General features: G+C 20.7%; 3 protein-coding genes and 1 non-coding gene across 4 annotated transcripts; 2 read left to right on the plus strand and 2 right to left on the minus strand.

The window, feature by feature from the left end:
- Window positions 1-4,261: 4,261 nt before the first annotated feature.
- Window positions 4,262-8,051, plus strand: LOC128955086 (uncharacterized). The gene is made up of 5 exons (XM_054300723.1): window positions 4,262-4,622; window positions 4,746-4,868; window positions 5,012-5,165; window positions 5,743-6,123; window positions 7,906-8,051. The coding sequence occupies exons 1-5, from the start codon at window positions 4,269-4,271 to the stop codon at window positions 8,049-8,051; spliced, it is 1,158 nt and encodes a 385-aa protein (XP_054156698.1). The 5' UTR covers window positions 4,262-4,268.
- A 1,182-nt stretch (window positions 8,052-9,233) lies between these two features.
- Window positions 9,234-12,502, plus strand: LOC128955087 (chymotrypsin-2-like). The gene is made up of 5 exons (XM_054300724.1): window positions 9,234-9,285; window positions 9,368-9,430; window positions 9,507-9,644; window positions 11,587-11,972; window positions 12,356-12,502. The coding sequence occupies exons 1-5, from the start codon at window positions 9,237-9,239 to the stop codon at window positions 12,500-12,502; spliced, it is 783 nt and encodes a 260-aa protein (XP_054156699.1). The 5' UTR covers window positions 9,234-9,236.
- Trnas-gcu (transfer RNA serine (anticodon GCU)) lies at window positions 10,394-10,475 on the minus strand. The gene has a single exon. It is a non-coding gene; the product is annotated as a tRNA-Ser (tRNA).
- A 2,679-nt stretch (window positions 12,503-15,181) lies between the features above and the next one.
- On the minus strand, window positions 15,182-16,485 carry LOC128956253 (charged multivesicular body protein 4c-like). Its single transcript, XM_054301945.1, has 2 exons — window positions 16,366-16,485; window positions 15,182-15,792 (listed from the first exon to the last, which is right to left on the minus strand). Exons 1-2 carry the CDS (start codon window positions 16,437-16,439, stop codon window positions 15,183-15,185), a joined length of 684 nt encoding a protein of 227 aa, XP_054157920.1. The 5' UTR covers window positions 16,440-16,485; the 3' UTR covers window position 15,182.
- Between the last annotated feature and the right edge of the window lie 4,636 nt (window positions 16,486-21,121).

Below are 21,121 nucleotides of genomic sequence, written 5' to 3' on the forward strand. Positions count from 1 at the left end.
CACAAACTATTTACATATTAATTTTTGTGAATTTTTGTTGTTGGTATATATCCTATTTATTATTATATTAGTTTTATATTTTTAAAAATATTATAATTATATATTTTTAAGTTATACTTAAATAAATAAAAAAAACAACAATAAATATTATAAAATATTAATCTTTTAAAATTTAATTATGATTTATTAAAAAATATATTAATAAAATTTTTGCAAAATAACAAATTAGCAATATATTTAGTTTTAACTACAATTTTAGCATTAACTATTTTTTTATAAATTAAATTATATAATATATGTTAAAACAAACATTTTTTTAGATTATAATAAAATATACTAAACAAAAGTTTCAATAAGATTATGAAAATAAAAAATATATAAATAAATTTTAATTAACAAATTGCATATTAAAATTATATTAAAATTATATTAAAATAATAATAAATTTAGTTTTTACATAGTTTTCCATTAAATAAAAAGTTTTCTCTATAATTGTTAAATTAATTATCAATAAAAAATTAATATATTTCATAATAATCTTATTTTATTTTTTGTTGTAAAATAAATTATATAAATTTAAATGAAAACAGAGATTATTTATCAACAACAAAAAATAATGCAATATTTATTGACTTTGAAATTTAATTGTTTTTTTTTATTATTGAATTGCACTAATAAATGATTATAAGCTCAATTGATTATAATTTACAGTTTATTTAAATAAATATATATATTTTTTAAAATATCTACTAAATATCAGTAAATATGAAAAAAATAAAATTGTTTTTTAATTTATAAATTATCAAATAATATCAAATTAAAATTTATAACAATAATTACTAGAAATATAAACAAAATGTAATTGATATTATTATTATTATCATTATTATTTAATAAACTTAATTTTTTTTGTTTTAATTATATAATACTATTTTTTTAATATTAAAAGATAAGTAATATTTATTTATTTATTGTGGAAAAAAAAGATTATTTTTAAAACGTTTAGATAAAAACAAATTATTGCATTAATAAAGTTATAATTAAGTAAATAATAAGTAAAAAAAATTATGGTATATATATATAAAGACATTGAAATTATAGTTTATAGAGAAATCAAATAAATTTTTATATTTTTTATATTAATTATAAACTAATATTATAATTATTTTTTTAAAAAATGCGTTCAATAATTGTATCGGTTTTTTGTTTGCTGACATTCATTGCTTTGGGTTTGTATTAAATTGATTTATAAAAAACAAAAACTAATTATTAAATATTAATTTTTTTTTAATTTTATTTATTAGTTTTGTCTGACAATGATTTGGATTATTCAAAGACATTGAAAAAAGTCTATAACTTTGAAGAGGGTTTGCATTCATTCATTTAATCAAAAAATTATATAACATTTTAATATTTAATAAAAAATCATTACTTTAATTATCTACCGATCCATCCATCTATAGGTCATATGATTGCCAACAATAGGACTGGTATTAAATCCAATGACTGTTATATATGTTCGTCTCCCTGTTCGGCCTACTATTGTTGTAGTGGTTCATACCCTCAGTGTTGTCTGGTTGGCGGCCAATGTCGGTGTTGTAGTCGTTAAATACATTTTGAATAAAATTATTATAAGTAATACTGAAATTATAAATTTAATTTCAAAAAATTAACAATTTTTTTTAAATTAAAAATGTATTTATTTTTATTTAAAATCATATATTGTATAAATATTATGTTATACACTGTATACAGTATAGTAATATACGATAATATATATATACTGTATATATATGTAAACTCTATACATATTTATTTAATTTTTTAATAAAATAATTTTAAATATTTAATTTATTAAATCAAATAAGTTGTTTAAATATATATTTTTTAAATCTATAATTTTTAATAAAACTATCGATATGTTTATATATTAGTATATATATATATTTACTGTATATTATACAATATTATTCATTGACATACCGGAGCTCATCAATAGGCCAGTAGTCAATGTATCCAAAAAATAAATCACATTTAATTAATACTGGACTTAATATTAAAAATTTTCATAAATTTTTAGTATTATACTATTATGTATAACAAATAAATACAGTATTAATTTATAATTTAAACTATTTAAAACTTATATAAAATTTTAATTAATTTTATAAATAAATAATTTTTTTATTAACAATTATATTACATAATTAATTGTTTTTCTATATAAAAAAAATAATTTTATAAGTGTAATGTAAATAAGTATAAATTGATATAATTGATTAAAAAAAGCAAAATAAATTATAATGAAAATAATTTTCCAATGTTTGTTGACTTAAATTTAATTGTTATTTTTTTATAATTGAATTGCACTAATAAATGATTAAACTGATTATTATTATTATTATTATATATATATATATATATATACATTTTAAATATATATTAAATATCCGTAAATAACAAAAATCTTATTAAAAGATTTATAATAATTATTAGAAAAATTAATTGATTAATATTTTGGTTTATATAATGCTATTTTATTGTAAGATAAATAATTATTTCTTTATTGGAAAAAAAGTATTGATTTAAAAAACGTTTAGATAAAACTCATTATTGCATTAATATAGTTTAATAATTAAGTAAATAAAAAATTGAAAAATTTTATGGGTATATAAAGACATTGAATTTAGTTTATAAAGACAAACAAAACATAAATATTATTATAAAAATAAATATTATATTTGATATTAATTATAATTATTAAATAATGCGTTCAATAGTTGTATCGGTTTTGTTGCTAACATTCATTGCTTTGGGTTTGTATTAAATTTTAGTTATAAAAACCAAACTAATTATTAAAAAAAAAATATTTATTTTTAATTTTATTTAATTTCAGTTTTGTCTGACAATGATTTGGATTATTCAAAGACATTGAAAAAAGTCTATGACTTTGAAGAGGGTTTGCATTCATTCATTTAATCAAAAAATTATATAACATTTTAATGTAAAATCATTACTTTAATTTACCTACCGATCCATCCATCTATAGGTCATATGATTGTTAACAGCACTGGTATTAAATCCAATGACTGTTATATATGTTCGTCTCCCTGTTCAATGATCTACTGTTGCAGTGGTCCCTATCCTCAGTGTTGTCTAATTGGTGGCAAATGTTATTGTTGTAGTCGTTAAAAGACATTAATTATTTGATTTAAAAATTTAATTATATTTTACTTATATATATAATACATTCCACTATATTTATAATAAAAAATAAAATTTGTTAATTTTTAAAATCTGTAATCAATTATTAATACATAATAAATTTCTAAATTTTTTATTTTGTATAATTAAAAACAAATCATTATTAGTAGTAAATTCAATTATATAGTGCTATATGTAATATATATATATATATAACTAATAACTTAAATGTTTAATAAATATATATATTTTTTTATTAAATAATATATTAACAAAAATAATAATAATATAATTTGTATTTATTTTTTTACAAACTATAATTTATTATATATTTTTTTAATACTATATAAAATTTATGAATTTAATTACAACATTTTTAAAATTATAGTTTCAATTGTTTTTATTTATGTTTTAATTTATTATTATTATAGATATTATTTTGATTTATACTAATTCTATAAGTATTAAAACTTAAATTGTAAATGAAAATAAATTTTTTTGTTGTTGAAAATATATGTTTTACTGTACAATATATTTTTAAAAAATTATCTATAATTTATAATCTAAATTATATAAAATATATAATGTTATTGTTTTTCTAAAAAAAAATAATATACAAGTAAAAGTTTATAGCTATATAATATAAATGCAATACAATACAAAACACTAATTATTATAATAATAATTATTACAAAAAAATGTTATTATTGTGTGACAAAAAAATTCAATTATCATTCATTAAATAGTTAGCTAACTTTTATAGTTATCATAAGCTAATGATACTAACAAAAAATTTATTAAAAAAAAATAAAAAAATCAATATCATTTTACTACCTAAAAACAATTATTAATTAATAATTGCTAATTAATATCTTATACATTATTAGTAAGCAAATTTTTATTTGTCTATAATATTCTTAATTATAATATATGTGTCAATTGTATTGCAAATATATAAGTATACAGTATATTAAAAGTTTATAAAAAAATATTTTACTAAAATTTATAAAATATTTTTTTAATAATATATATATAAATATATATATTAATTAAAATTACAAGAAATGTCTGAAGACAAACAATTAACCGATGGTTTACATGAGTTTCAGCGGATGTTTAATCCGATAATCGATAAAGTTTTGGACAACTCATTAGAGTCGGATTACAATGTTTTGAGATCGACTTTAAACAAAATGTTTAACTATAATGTAGGGGATCTGGAGGTCGATGGTTTTGCCAGAATACTTATAGTGGCGTACAGTGTAATGACTGGCCATAAACCGGGTGATCATAAATTTGATGACCGAGTCTATCCAATGTCCTGGGCTATTGAGCTGACAAAGTTTTACTTTGATATATTGGACGATGTTATGGATGGATCGGACACTCGCAGAGGACAGCCGTGTTGGCACACATTGGTATAGAAATAATAATGAATTTTTACATTTATTATTATTATTATTATTACGTATTAAAACTAAAACACACATAAAAAACAGTTATTTTTAATGTTATATAATGTTTTTTTATTTTAATTATAGCCTACAGTCGGTATGTCGGCCCTAAACGATAGTACTATAGTATTGTCGGCAATCTATAAGATTATTAAACTATATTTTAGTGATCATCAAAATTATGTAGAAATTGTTCACTGCGTTCAAGAGGTTTGTTAATAAGTATAGTATATCAGTATATCATTTATTAGTAAATATCATAATTATTAGACAATTATTAATATAATATTTATTTGTTTTGTTTGTTTGTTTGTTTGTTTGTTTGATTATCAATAACTCGATTACTCCTATAGTTTATTGAGAAGACAGCCTACGGCCAGATGTTGGACATGCAGTTTAGTCGTTCACTTAACAGCAATGTTGATCTTAATTTGTATAACTATACAAACTATAGGCTTATTACTAAATCAAAGTATGCTTCTATATCTACCGGTTCATTTTTGTTGGGTTAGTAGTTACACAATTAAGTAGATATATATATATATACAGTATTGGACAAAACAATCTGTGAAAATTTATATATCTTAAAAACTACTGGATCAATTTTGAACTACTGTTTAGTCGTAAATGTAGTGTATATAATCAAGATTTCATATAATTAATATTAATTTTTTTTTTATTAAATTAGTCATTTAAAAGTTATAATAATATAAGTAGTGAAAAGTTTTGTGTTTTTCATTAGCATCGTTACCAGTATTAAGGGCTGCTTCCATACATTTTGTCATTTTTTTAATTAATTTTTAAAAATTACTTATATTATTTTTGAACAATTTTTGTTAATTTTATATAAACTAGATTATATACTCTACCCATACCATAAACAGTATCCAAAATTGATCCAGTAGTTTTTAAGATATTATGTCTCAAACCTTTCACAGATTGTTTTGTCCAATACTGTATATATATATATATATATATATATATATATATATAATTTAATTAATTTGTAAAATAATTAAAAAAATAATTTCAATTATTTATGTTTTGATGTTATTATTATTATTATTATTATTATTATGTTTAGCTATGTATATATCGGGTCAATCATCATACGATCATTTGGACAAAATTGATGACATATTGACCACATTATCCGTTTTGCAAGGCGTTACCAATGATTTGGAAGATTTTCAAACAGATGGCACCGATATTGTTGAGGGCAAGTGTTCCTGGCTTTACGTTAGGGCACTACAGTTGGCTAACAATAGCCAAAAGTCACTGCTATTGGCTAATTATGGACTCAAGGATCCCAGTGCTGTCCAATTGATCAAACAATTGTATGACGAATTGGATATCAAAAACGAGTCCAAGGAGTTTGTCAAACGCGAGTTAATTGTTATGAAACAAAAATATCTGGACAACAGTACTGACGATACAATTTTCTATCAATTAATTAACAAATTTATTGAAATTTATGAAAATTATTTTGAAAGTATTTAAGTTTTTAAAAACTTAAATTGTTTTATTTAATTAATAGATAAATTCTAATTATGAGTTAAATTTATATTTTAACTCATAATATTAATTAGTAGATTGTATTTAATCAAGAATAGTAATTAAAATTAATTTAAGAAATCCGATATCCATTTGGACAACAAAAATTTTAAACAGCTATTTGGCTGTTATTAGCTATTATTTGACATTTGATGTCAAAAAATATGATGACCAGTATAATAGAAATTGAACGGATGTATTTAATATAAACTTAATTATAAATTAAAATTAAATTTATTTATTAATTTATAATAATTATAATAATAATTATTATTATTATTTAAATAACAATTATATACGTTTACGTACACCAAACTTGATTTTCTTCCCGACTCCAAGTGCTCTTCATTGATAAGCTGTTTTTATTAGAAATGGTTGTCATATTGAATGGTTGGTCAACAGTATTAGTATCAACAGTAGATGCTATTGTTGTTGTTGTGTTGTTGTCGATACTATCAGTGCTATTGTTGAACATCGGGTAACACAAACAGCTGATTGGTGACCAAAATACGTTTTGGTGTTATTTGTAAATCATTTTCATTACCTATCCATGAAAATGTGTTGCCATATCTACAGTCACAAATATCTTTATACTATATGCAGGGTTTTAAGAAAATAAATGCCTGCCCTGGCAATGCCCAAATAGATGCCATAAATGCCTGGCATTTTGGGCATCTATTTTATTTGCCTGCCAATTTAAATTGCTAAAAAGCAATCAATATAACACTTTAAGATAATAGTTCTGTTTGTATGCGTGCACATTTCATCAACAACCATATTTTAATTCAAATCTAAAAATGTATTGTTATATTTTCAATTTTTATTTAAAGTAATGTTATTTCTATGGGAAATTTTAAATGTTTATTTAGCACTGGTAGGTTTTAAGGACAGGTAGGCAGGTGTTGTGTAATTACACTTTGCTATATTAGGGCACCGGGAGGTAACCTACCTGTGCTAAATTTTTGTAAAATTTTCTCAAATGCAAATTTTTTTCGAAAAAACGATTAAATTTTCAATTTTTGTTAAAATTATTTAAATTTATATAAAAACTAAAAATTCTCAAAAGTTTAGACGAAATAATGTGTATTGGTTCAGTAGTTTTGTTACATTAGGTTATGTAGTAGTTGTATAGACAAATTAAGTCTCATTCAAATTACTTATGAAATGAATATTTTAAAATTAGTATAAGAATTGCACGGTTATAGACGTTGCGCGGGTTAAACTAGTTGTATTTATAAAAATAATGTAATTTAGTGTTTTAACGTGTTAATTAAATTTACAATTAATTTATTTATTTCCAATGATATTACCTTTTAATTAAAGGTATTCAAAACAAAAATACAAGCAAATATATTATAAAAACAATGTTTTATAAATTAATTAATAATATAAAATTAAAATAATAGGTGTCACCACCTGAAAATATATGCCCAGGGCATGGCAGAGGCAGGGCAGGCATTTGGAAAAATTGGCATCTATTGTTTATGCCTGCCATTTTTAAAACCCTGACTATATGTATATATATATATATAATTTTATATATAGTAAATAATAGATTTTAAATATTAAGTTTTGACTTATTTTTAACAATTTTTTAAAAAATGTAAATATAATAATGATTATTATTATATAATAGCTAAACATTTTAATAAAAAATTGAATATAAACTAATTATCTACCGATTCATCTATAGGTCATATGATTGCCAACAATAGGACTGGTATTAAATCCAATGACTGTTATATATGTTCGTCTCCCTGTTCGGCCTACTATTGTTGCAGTGGTTCATACCCTCAGTGTTGTCTGGTTGGCGGCCAATGTCGGTGTTGTAGTCGTTAAATACATTTTGAATAAAATTATTATAAATAATATTGAAATTATAAAATTAATTTCTAAAGTTAACAATTTTTTAAGCTATAATAAAATATTATTATTTTTTTAAATTAAAATTTTATTTATTTTTATTTAACAAACATAATAATTTATATATATATATATATATCTATAAATAACATAAATGTTTAATTTTTTTAATAAATTTTTTTTAAATATATAGTTTATTAAGTCAAACAAGTTGTTTATATATATATTTTTTAAATCTATAATTTTGAATAAAACTATCGATATGTATATATATATTATATATATATATTTGTAAATTTTCATGTACTGTATATTATACAATATTATTTAATAACATACCGGAGCTCATCAATAGGCCAGTAGTCAATGTATCCAAAAAATAAATCACATTTAATTAATACTGGACTTAATATTAAAAAAATTATTCTTAAACTTATACTATTATTTAACAAATAAATACAGTATTAATCTATAATTTATATAAAAATAGTATTAATATAAAAATTAAATTTCTAATTTTTTTTATTAAAAATTATATTAAATAATTAATTGTTTTTCTATATAATTTTTTTAAGTGTAATGTAAATAAGTATAAATTGATAAAATTGATTAAAAAAAACAAAATAAATTATAGTGAAAATAATTTTCCAATGTTTGACTTAAATTTAATTGTTATTTTTTTATAATTGAATTGCACTAATAAATGATTAAACTGATTATAATATATATATATATATATATATATATAAGTATATATATATATATATAGTATATTATATACAGTATATAATATAGATATATATATATATATTAAATATCCGTAAATAACAAAAACAAAAAAAGATTTGTAATAAATTAGAAAAATTAATTAATTAATATTTTGGTTTATATAATGCTATTTTATTGTAAGATAAATAATTATTTATTTATTTGGAAAAAAAGTATTGATTTAAAAAACGTTTAGATAAAACTCATTATTGCATTAATAATTGGATTTAATAATTAAGTAAATCAAAAATTGAAAAATTTTATGGGTATATAAAGTCATTGAATTTAGTTTATAAAAGAAAACAAAACATAAATATTATTATTAAAAATAAATATTACATTTGATATTAATTATAATTATTAATCAAATACTGTATTATAATTATAATAAAAATGCGTTCAATAGTTGTATCGGTTTTGTTGCTAACATTCATTGCTTTGGGTTTGTATTAAAATTAATTTATAAAAAACAAAAACTAATTATTAAAAAAAAAATATTTATTTTTAATTTTATTTAATTTCAGTTTTGTCTGACAATGATTTGGATTATTCAAAGACATTGAAAAAAGTCTATGACTTTGAAGAGGGTTTGCATTCAATAATTATATAACATTTTAATGTAAAATCATTACTTTATTTATCTACCGATCCATCCATCTATAGGTCATATGATTGCCAATAGGACTGGTATTAAATCCAATGACTGTTATATATGTTCGTCTCCCTGTTCAATGATCTACTGTTGCAGTGGTCCCTATCCTCAGTGTTGTCTAATTGGTGGCAAATGTTATTGTTGTAGTCGTTAAAAGTCAATATTTTATTTATAAATTTAATTATATATATAATTAATAACTTAAATGTTTAATATTTTTCAAAAAAAAATAATAAATAATATATTCATAACAATTGTGTTAATTAAGTTATAATTAAATAGTTTTAACATTTAATTTGAATTTAATTTATTTTATAAACTCCTATTTATTATGTAATATATATATATATATAATAAATTTAATACTACATATAATTTATGAATTTAATTACATTATTTTTTAAATTATAGTTTCAATAGTTTTAATTTATTATTATTATTATTATAGATTTTATTTTCTATTATATTTTACTTTAAATTTTTTTCTATTTTTTATATATTTGATTTATACTAATTTTATAAGTATTAAAACTTAAAATTAATTTTTTTTATTTTTTAAAATAATATGTTTTACTTTAAATTATATTTTTCAAAATTATCTATATTATATAATCTTAATTACATAATATATTATGTTATTGTTTCTCTAAAAAATTAACTAATTATAATTAATAGTTTAAGTAGTTATTAGAAATTGTATATTATATAATAATTGTTATATTAAATAGCATAATAATTTTAAGCATCAATAATTTATAATTGTTTTTTTTTTTAAAAATTAATTCTTATTATCTTATGATATTTAAATTAACATATCTATTAATACTGTATATCTATTAAAACATTTATCACATTAACAATTATTGTTGATAGCAGAAAATATGAACAAAAATACAATCGACGAGGATGGGATTCGAACCCACGCGGGCAGAGCCCAATGGATTAGCAGTCCATCGCCTTAACCACTCGGCCACCTCGTCATGTAATTTCAATGCGAAAAAAAGTGAGAAAGAAAACAAATTAATAAATAATTATAAAGTTATTAAATAGTTAAAATTAAAAATAATTAAAGTTTTGTATTAAATTACAAAAAATAAATAAAATGATATAAATTAATATATAAGTAAAAGTTTATTGCTATAGTTATATAATATCAATATATAGCATATATTGTATAGCAATATATTTATATATTTACCATATATATAGTAAATATATATCGATATATACTGTATATGTATAATAGTAAATAATTTTAACATGTAAATATAATAATAATTAAACTCTAGTCTCTCTGCCTGTCTGTCTGTCTGTCTGTCTTATGGGGCCTCGGTGGCCGAAAGGCTAAGTTGTCGGCTTTCGAGTACGACAACCCGAGATCGATACCCGGACGGGCCACCTAAGTTTGTTGGGATTTTTAACGCGAGGAAACAGATAATATGTGTACGAAGAACTGTCCGCATATATAATGCTGTCCTATCGTTAATAGGGGTACTCCTCTAACTACTGCACTCTCGGCGGTTATGAGTGCTATACACAGTATAACCAACAATACTGGAGAGAAACATAGTTTAAGGGTTCTCAAAACCCCGTGCATGCAATCATTGTAAAAACGGGGGATACAAATCCTGGATATTGTCTCTCTCTCTGTCTCTCTCTCTGTCTCTCTCTGTCTCTCTCTCTCTCTGTCTCTCTCTGTCTCTCTCTGTCTCTCTCTCTGTCTCTCTCTCTGTCTCTCTCTGTCTCTCTCTGTCTCTCTCTGTCTCTCTCTCTGTCTCTCTCTGTCTCTGTCTCTCTCTGTCTCTCTCTGTCTCTCTCTGTCTCTCTCTCTGTCTCTCTCTCTGTCTCTCTCTGTCTCTCTCTCTGTCTCTCTCTGTCTCTCTCTGTCTCTCTCTCTGTCTCTCTCTCTGTCTCTCTCTGTCTCTCTCTCTGTCTCTCTCTGTCTCTCTCTGTCTCTCTGTCTCTCTCTCTCTATTATTATTATTATTATTATTTTAAAAAAAAAATAATTAATCCTGATTAAATTTGTGGTTTTTTTTAAAAAAAATGCTTATGTATCTAGACGTACCCAAAAAAATATCCAATTAATAGCTGGTCGTACATTAATATCATCATCATCTGATGGTCAAACCAGATCGGCTAAAAAAATTGTGTTACATTCAGACTATGGCGGATCAAGTCTGGTAATTGTCAACGATATAGCACTGGTAGAATTGGACAAACCGTTTACATTGGACAAATCAATTCGGCCAATTAAATTGAACGATGGCAACCGGGGTCCTATACGACCTGATACCTGGTCAGTGATTACCGGTTGGGGTTATCTGACGCCTGTGTCGGCTGAACCATCTGAACAGTTACAACAGCTGGACGTCAGGACTACTAGTTTGGATAAATGCAAACATATTTATCCAAATCTGAAACTATCCGATAATAATCTGTGCACAACTAGTAGTGGCAGAACCGGTTCATGTCGTGTATGTATTTGCTTTCTATCTATCTATCTATCTATCTATATAATAAAATAATAATAATAATAATACCTAGATTAATTTTACTTTAATTAATTAATTTTAGTTAATATCTTCTAGAATTATTTTTATATATATTATATTTTATATTATAGATATATATAGTATATATATAGATATAGATAGTATATATATATATCTATATATCTATATATCTATATATATAATATATATATAGATATATATAGATATATATATAGATATATATAGTATATATATATATATAGATATAGATAGATATATATATAATATATATAGATATATATATATATATATATATAGTATATATAATTTATTAACAATATGTCTATTGGTCTATTATTCACCAGGGTGATTCAGGCGGTCCATTGGTGCTTAGTGGCCAGCAAATAGGTGTGCTATCTACCGGTCCCCGTCCCTGCGGTAACGGTAATCCTGATATCTATATGAATGTTGCCGTCTATCGCAAATGGATCAAAAATATTTCAGGTGTATAATAATAATAATTTTATTATTATTATAATCAAGAAGATAAAAGTTATAAAATAAAATATTATTTTAAGTTAACTTAATTAACAATTTTTTTTAAATATAATTAAATATTATTATTATTATTTATCGCTAAACATTAGTGTTTGTAAATTGCAATTTTATTTTTAATTTACAATAAAGTTAATACAAAAATTTAATAGTTTATATTTAAATTAATCCCTTTTTAAAAAATATTTAAAAAAATATTTATAATACTTTTTCCAAATAGTTTTTAATTGATTTATTTTTTTTTTAAATATTTAATATACTGTATATTATATAAAATATATTTAAAAATTGAATATAATATTATTATATAAGTTATATACCTTTACTATTTTTTTAATATAAAAAACATGATTATAACTAAAATGATTAAGTAATAATTTAATAAAATTTAATATATTTTTTTATAATAATAATATTTGAATAGTAAAACTAAAAAAATTAATTACTTAGAAATTAAGTACAAAATACGTAAATGATTTTTTAAAAATTATTTTTAATTTGTATTGTTTTATAATAACAATATAGTTTGTTTATTTAATATTATTTTTCTAAAATAATTATTATTTCAATTATTATTATTACAAAAAATTTTTAGTTTAGAGTTAAACAATTAAAAATAAATATTTAGTCATTAAAATTGATTTCATCATTAGTAGTATTAATTGGCTAAATTTACTAAATAAACAAATATTATATTATTTTATTTTATTTTTAATAAAAGCATCAGTATCATCTAAGAAAATTTATATATATTGATTAAAATATTAATATTATTTTATTACTATATTATAATTAAATTTATTATTATATTTTTATTATTTAAATAAATAATGTTTATTACTAGACTACTTGTTTTATGTATAATTTTCAATACATTATACAATGGTAGCGGTGATGGGCGCCTACCCATCACTTATATACCGACTTATCGGTGGTAGTCCGGTATCTATCAATCAATTCCCGTATCAGACACTAATTAAAGTGCCGACCGGTGACAACCAATTTGAATATTGTGGCGGATCACTGATCAATGTACTAACGGCTGCTCATTGTTTTTATGGGTAATTAATTATTATTTTTTTTAAAATTTATTATTAGTATTAATAAATTTTGTTTTTAAATACAATATAAATGCTGATTAAATTTATTTTATTTTTTAAAAAATTTACTATAAATGCTGATTAACTTAAAAATAATAATACTTTTTAAATACTCTATAAATTCTAATTAAATTTTTTATTAATTTTTTTTTTAAATACTATATAAATACTGATTTAATTTTAAAAAAAAATTTTTTTTAACCATACTTATATATACTGTATAATTTATATTTGTATTATATATTGATCCGGTTATAACTATTAGTATATAACAGTGTAATAATCGTTATCAAAATTTACAACTATCTACTGATAATCTGTGCACAACTAGTGGTAATACCGGTGCATGTAATGTATGTTTGATTTGATTTTTTTTTTGTTGATGTGTTTATTAGAAATAATATATTATATTATAATTTTTATTTTTCTAAAAAAAATCTAATATATATATATATATATATACTATACTTAACAATTACAACAATAATAATTAATTAATTAATTTTTAAAATTTTATTTACCATAAGCTAAAATAGTTAAATAAACATTATAAATATCTAAAATTATTTTAGATAATAATTATTATTATAATAATAATAATTAACTTTAAGTTAATATCATTAATTGTTATCTATCATAGTATTTATTAGTATCTATATATAATACAGTATATATCGATAATATCTAATATACTGAATATAAAAAAAAATTTGTTTACAATATTACTGTATATATATATATATATATTATTAATTACCCAGGGTGATTCTGGCGGTCCATTGGTAGCCAATGGCGATCTACTTGGTCTGGTAGTTGCCGGTCCCCATCCATATGGTGACGGTGATCCCAGATTTATATATGCGTGTCGGCGCCTATCGACAATGGATCCGCGATATTGCAGGAGTATAATAATAACTATTATTAATTAATTAATTATTTAATTATTATTAATAGAATTTTTTTTATGATAATTTAAAAATTTAATTTATAATATATTGTAATTAAATTATACTGTATTATTTTTATTTTTTATTTGGTTTTGTTTAGCTATTTTCAATAAATTATTAAACATTAAACACAAAAAAATTATTATAAGAAATATTTATTATTTATTTTTTTTAAGTATTTAAACAATTTATTTATTTTTTATTCAAAAATGTAAACATAATGATTATATTGCTAAACAACATTCAAGTTATTTTTGTTTGCAAAAAAATATCTGCAATAACACAATAAGACTATATATATATATATATATATATATATATATATATATATAATTATTTATATTTTATTTATTATACACTGTATATTACCATACATATAATATTTTGACTTAATTTATATATATATATTTAAAAATTAAATAAACATTTTAGGCATTAAAAAAACTTTAAAAATACTTAATATACAGGTATTATATAATATAAATATAAAAATATAATTTCATATCAATTATAATACTATAAATAAAAATTATTGACAACAACAACAAAAAATATATGATATATTAAAATTTAAAATTTAAATTATGGGATCAAACGGCCCAATCGGCCAACTGTTTCAATGTCTTATTCATATCATCGTTGGCCACCGTTTTTCTGGACGACGACGACACCGACGACGACGGCTTCTGTAGACTAGTCGATGGCACCGACGGTAACCCATCGGTACTCAGGAGCTGTTCGTCTAAATCTTGTTGTTCAAGATCTTCGAGTTCACGGAGCAGTTCATCGTCATCATCGCCGATATCCTGACCACCGAAACCCAGCGGATTGGATATCAAATCGCCGATCTCTTGGGCCAATTCCTGCTGTTCCCGAATATCGTCCATAACGTCCTGAACGTTGTCCACATCGCCGATCCTGGTGTGAGCCTGTTTCAGGGCATCCGCCCCGTACTTCATCGACTGTAGCACCTGTACGTTGGTGTTGGCATTTTCCAGGGATATCCGCTGCGACTCCAGCGTTGTCAGTGTACCATCGATTTGCTGCAACTGGCCGTCCAATCGCTTCTTGCGTTTCAGCGCCTGCATTGAAATCTTCTTGTTTTTCGTACCGTTTTTCCTGATGATAGCCATCTCTGTCTGAATTTTCGACTCCAGATAATCCTGTTTTTTGTTCAACATTTCCTCTATGTTACGTATTCTGTGTGTAAAATAATAATTATTTATTAATTAATTCAAAAATATTTTTTTAGTTTATATTTAGTATATTAGTTAATATTTTGTTTGTTTTTTTACTTACACTACAGTATATATACTGTATATTATTTTATAAACTTATCTCTCTCTCTCTCTCTCTTTCTCTCTCTCCTTCACACACACACGCATACAGAGAGAGAGAGAGAGAGAGAGAGAGAGAGAGAGAGAGAGAGAGAGAGAGAGAGAGAGAGAGAGAGAGAGAGAGAGAGAGAGAGAGAGWGAGAGAGAGAGAGAGAGAGAGAGTTCAATCAATAATTATTAATTAAATAAGTGGTAATTTAAATTTACAATAACAAATTGGTAACAAAAATAGTAGCATTTTATTATAAAACTATTTTTTTAAAATAAATAAATAATATAAAATAAAATACATTATTGTTTGTTCTCTAAACTACTTTATTTAATTATATTTACTGTATATATACAGTATATATATATAAATTAATAATTAAGTTAATTAATTAATTAATTATTTTGTTTATATCTAATTATTTATTTATTTTTAATAATTTAATACCTATTTATGGCTTCAGAGGGATTGGGAGCCGGCGGCTGACGTTTCTTTTGTTTTGATGAAAATATTTTTAACATTTTGGACACCAATTATAAAAATCAAATGCTAATTATAAAACACTTTTTTTATTATTATTCAAATTAATAATTTATATCAAACTTAATTAACATTAACTAAAATATTATTATTATTAATAGCCGATTAAAATATTGATTGAAATCAGTTTAAATATTAATAGCATATAATAATAATAATATATAATTACTATTTTTTACGTATTACTGATTAATAATAAATATCAAAAAAAAAATTTATTGCCAATTTGTAACACAATTACTATGAAATATTAATATCATATATTAGTATATATATAGATATATAGATATATATTATATACAGTGTGTGTTATTTAATATTTACTAAACTAATATGCAATTCAATTCATGTATAATACATTAGTACTGTATGTATAATAATATCATAATTATTATTATTATGACTAAAATGACAAATATACAATAGATAAAAAATTATTATAGTATAGCGACCATTAAGTAAAATGTATTATTATTATTATTATTATTATTATTATTAAATATTATTGATAATGATATGTCGATTATCACTGTGAGTACTGTATATTAGATTAGATATATATTATATATATAATTTTTTTTATATAATAATAGTATACTCTTTGATATTTTAGTCTAAATAATCTTAAATTTATATTTGAAATATATATATATATATATTAAATAATGTATAATTTTATAGTCAGTTATAAATTTGACTAATATATATATGTTTAGCTATATTTTAGTAATCAAACTAGCTGAATTTTTTTATATACATATTTATATATAAAATATTTAAACAATAATTTATAATAATTATTTTTTTAAAAAATAAATATATTAGTTTTAAAAGTATAATTATTATACTGTATTTGAACAGTATAAGATTATTTTGAATACAGTTTTTTTTATTAATTTTATTTTTTTTGACACTTTTAATTAATCATATAAAGTAAAAATTAGCTTAAATAATATATTTACAATTAATTAAATTAATTTTATTTTTATGTTAGAAATTATTTATTATTTAAAAAAATAGCATGTATATTTTTATACATAATAATTTAATTTTGGAGGGTGGGTGGGTTTGGGCGGAATCAAATAATATTGTTCAAATATTTTTATTTATATATAATTAGATAAATATAATTTGATAAGCTTACCTTGGTAATAGATTTTTCCTTTTAAAACTAGAGTTGTTATTTAGTTTTTAATTTTTTCTTATTAAAATTGTTTTTAATTTTTAATTAAATATTAGCCAAAATATTTTGACAGTATATTAGTTGATAACAATATTTTTTCCCCTCAATTTTTAGCCAATAATAGTTCATTATATTTAAGTTGCAACTCTAGATCGGTCATCCTATTCGGCACAATTAGCCGACTGTTCATCAATACGGTGCCCATAACTAACTGTGCTGTAGCACCACCACTACCACCACCACCATTGGTGTTGTCATCGAAATAATAGCCGGCATTCAATCGGGTATTTCTCAGCGTTAGCTCATCTATCGGTGTCGGTGTGGTTGGTATCGGTAGTGCTGGTGGTGTCGTTGCTGCTGATCTAATCACTGGCTTATGTATCAGTTTGATTGTTACAAACAATATCATATACAAGCCGACAATGGTTATGACACAACATATGGTAATGACCACAAGTATCGGTGCCGTCCTATTATCCAGACTATACAATAGCATAATCGTAAGGACAGGTATCGACAAAAATGTTAGACAACACAGCACTTGACAGATATGTAGACAACGTTTTAAATTAAACATATTATTACTATTATTATTAAATAAATTCATATGAAAAAAGTTATTTATATCTATATATATATAGTGTATATTCAATATATATTGTTTAGAAATATAGAAATTTATTACTTTATAGTGTGTATGAAAACTATTAAAACAATAATATTTTATTTAATAATAAGAAATATATATTTTTTCTTAAACACAATAAAATATTTGCTAAATATATATATAAAGAGAGAGAGAGAGAAAAAAAAAAGTTTTACATAATATTTAAATATTAAAATATTAATTTTTATGAATAATTATTATACATTATATACAGCATATATATAATACTATAGTATATGATTATGTTTTTTATTTAATATTTTTTTTAAAGAGTAACCATGGCAATTTATTATAATAGCCCACTACAACTACTATTACTATAAATATATACAGTATATATATATATATATAATAATAATAATTTACAATCAAAACATATATTTATATATATATACAGTATATTAAACAATACATGAATGAGAGAGAGAGAGAGAGAGAGAGAGAGAGAGAGAGAGAGAGAGAGAGAGAGAGAGAGAGAGAGAGAGAGAGAGAGAGAGAGAGAGTTAAAAAATAATAATAATGAATATCTTTATATAAATTATTATATTTTTAGGCAAACTTGTAGGTAGTTATATTGATTAACATTTTTACAGGTACAGGTAAAATCTATTAATGTTATAAATATATATATATATTGTTATATAATAATTTCTATTGTATCCTAAAATTTATATATTTATATACTGTATATATATATTATACTGTATATTGTAAAATATATTATTGAATTTATTATATAAATTTATTAATGTGTTATATTTGTAATTTAAATGTCAAAAATTATATTATTTAGATGTGTTTAAATATAAACTATATTATTATATATCAATTCAATAGATTTATTGTAAAACTATTTGTTTTATGTATAGTACAATAAAACAAATAGTAAATATTAAATTATTAAAACAAATAATTTTTAAGAAAAATATTTTTATTTTATTTTTTTATAGTTATTATAAAATTAATAAAATAATAGTAAATAAGTTTACATAAAGCAAATAATAATATCATAAAATTTGTGTAATTATTTTTTAAATTAACAAATAAAATAAAAATTTATATTATTTTTTTTCATTGTATTTAATTAATATTTTTCTTGTAATTATTAATACAGTATATAATATTTATTACAGTTAATGTATTTTCATTTTATAATAATAATAAAAAAAACTTAAAATTTAATCTTGATATATTTACATAAAATCACATATATAAATATGATTAATCCTATTATAAAAAATATATGGTTAACATCTGACGGCTCCATTAGTCCGGCCAACAATAAAAACGGTAACCCTATGTACGGTATATAATAATAATAATAATAGTTATACAAAAAAATTAACATTTATTTTTTAAATTGATTATTGTTTATCATAATATATACGAAATTTAATAATAATTATTAATAATATATTAATTAATGTTTTATATATATATAATAACTATATATATATGAATATATATATTGTATAATAAAATAATTTATATATATTTAAAGATTATTAGTATAGTATTATATAATTGATAAATTGTTTATTCATGTAATATAAAGAATTTAAAATTATTATTTACGGTAATATTATTTTTTTTTAAAATAATAAATTATATTAATTATAAATCTATATAAATTATAAATATATAGTATTATTTAAAATTTTATATATTTAAAAAAATTAATAAATAATAATTCAAACCTGATCCACATCTAACATGAAATTTATAGTGACAGTATTTAATATAAGCCATTTAATAATAATAATAATAATAATAATAATCAATAATAATAATCAAGTTAATATATTTTTATTTATTAGATCAAATAATTAAATTATTTATTTAGACAATTATTGTAACATATTGTACAATAATAATAAATTATTTGTTTTATGTATAAAAAATATATATATAATATGCTTTTAACAAAAAATATGTTTTAAATTTGAGTATTTTTATTAAATGATTACATCAATGTAAATTTTTCTATTCAATATATACTCTCTCTCTCTCTCTCTCTCTCTCTCTCTCTCTCTATATATATATATATATATATATATATATATATATATATATATATATATATATATATATATATATAAATAATTTATATATAAATATATATTTTGTTGACATGTTAATAATGTAGATTTAAAATCAATATACTTACAAATACTTACAGCTAAATATTTAATATATATATATATATAATGTATATATAATTACTTATGTTATTATTATTATTATTATTATAACAATATTATTCTTGTTGTCAAAGAGATAGCTTATATACGGTATATATTAATGAAAAAAAAATTATTACAGTATATATATACAGGTATAGTTTGTTTAGGTCTAAGTAAGTGAGTGGGTGAGTGGGTGAGTTAGTTTAAAATAACATTAACAACCATGGTTATTAGATATTAAAATTATTATTATTATTATTTTGTTATTTCAATTTTTTTTAAAAATAAAATAAATGTCAACAAAAATTTCAATTTAATTCAAAATATCATATTTATTACGATATTATTACTATAGAGTTATCCACGAAATTGTTTATATAATTATTTATTTACCGGTAATTCAAAATATTATTATTATTAGAAATTTTTACAATTAATAAATCAATTAAATATAATTTTTTTTTATTTATTAAAATCACTAGATATAAGTTTTATTTAATTAATTAATTAATTAAGTTTACATTAAGTTTTTTATAATTTCATATTATTATTATTATTACAAAACTAATTTATAAATCAAATATTAAATCAAATTTATTTTTTCTACTGAATAATCAACAAACAAACAAA

The sequence above is a fragment of the Oppia nitens genome, unplaced genomic scaffold (assembly GCF_028296485.1).
Source record: "Oppia nitens isolate AA-2021 unplaced genomic scaffold, nextdenovo-longstitch-racon4-pilon3 scaffold2_pilon_pilon_pilon, whole genome shotgun sequence".
Classification (NCBI taxonomy): Eukaryota; Metazoa; Arthropoda; class Arachnida; order Sarcoptiformes; family Oppiidae; genus Oppia; species Oppia nitens.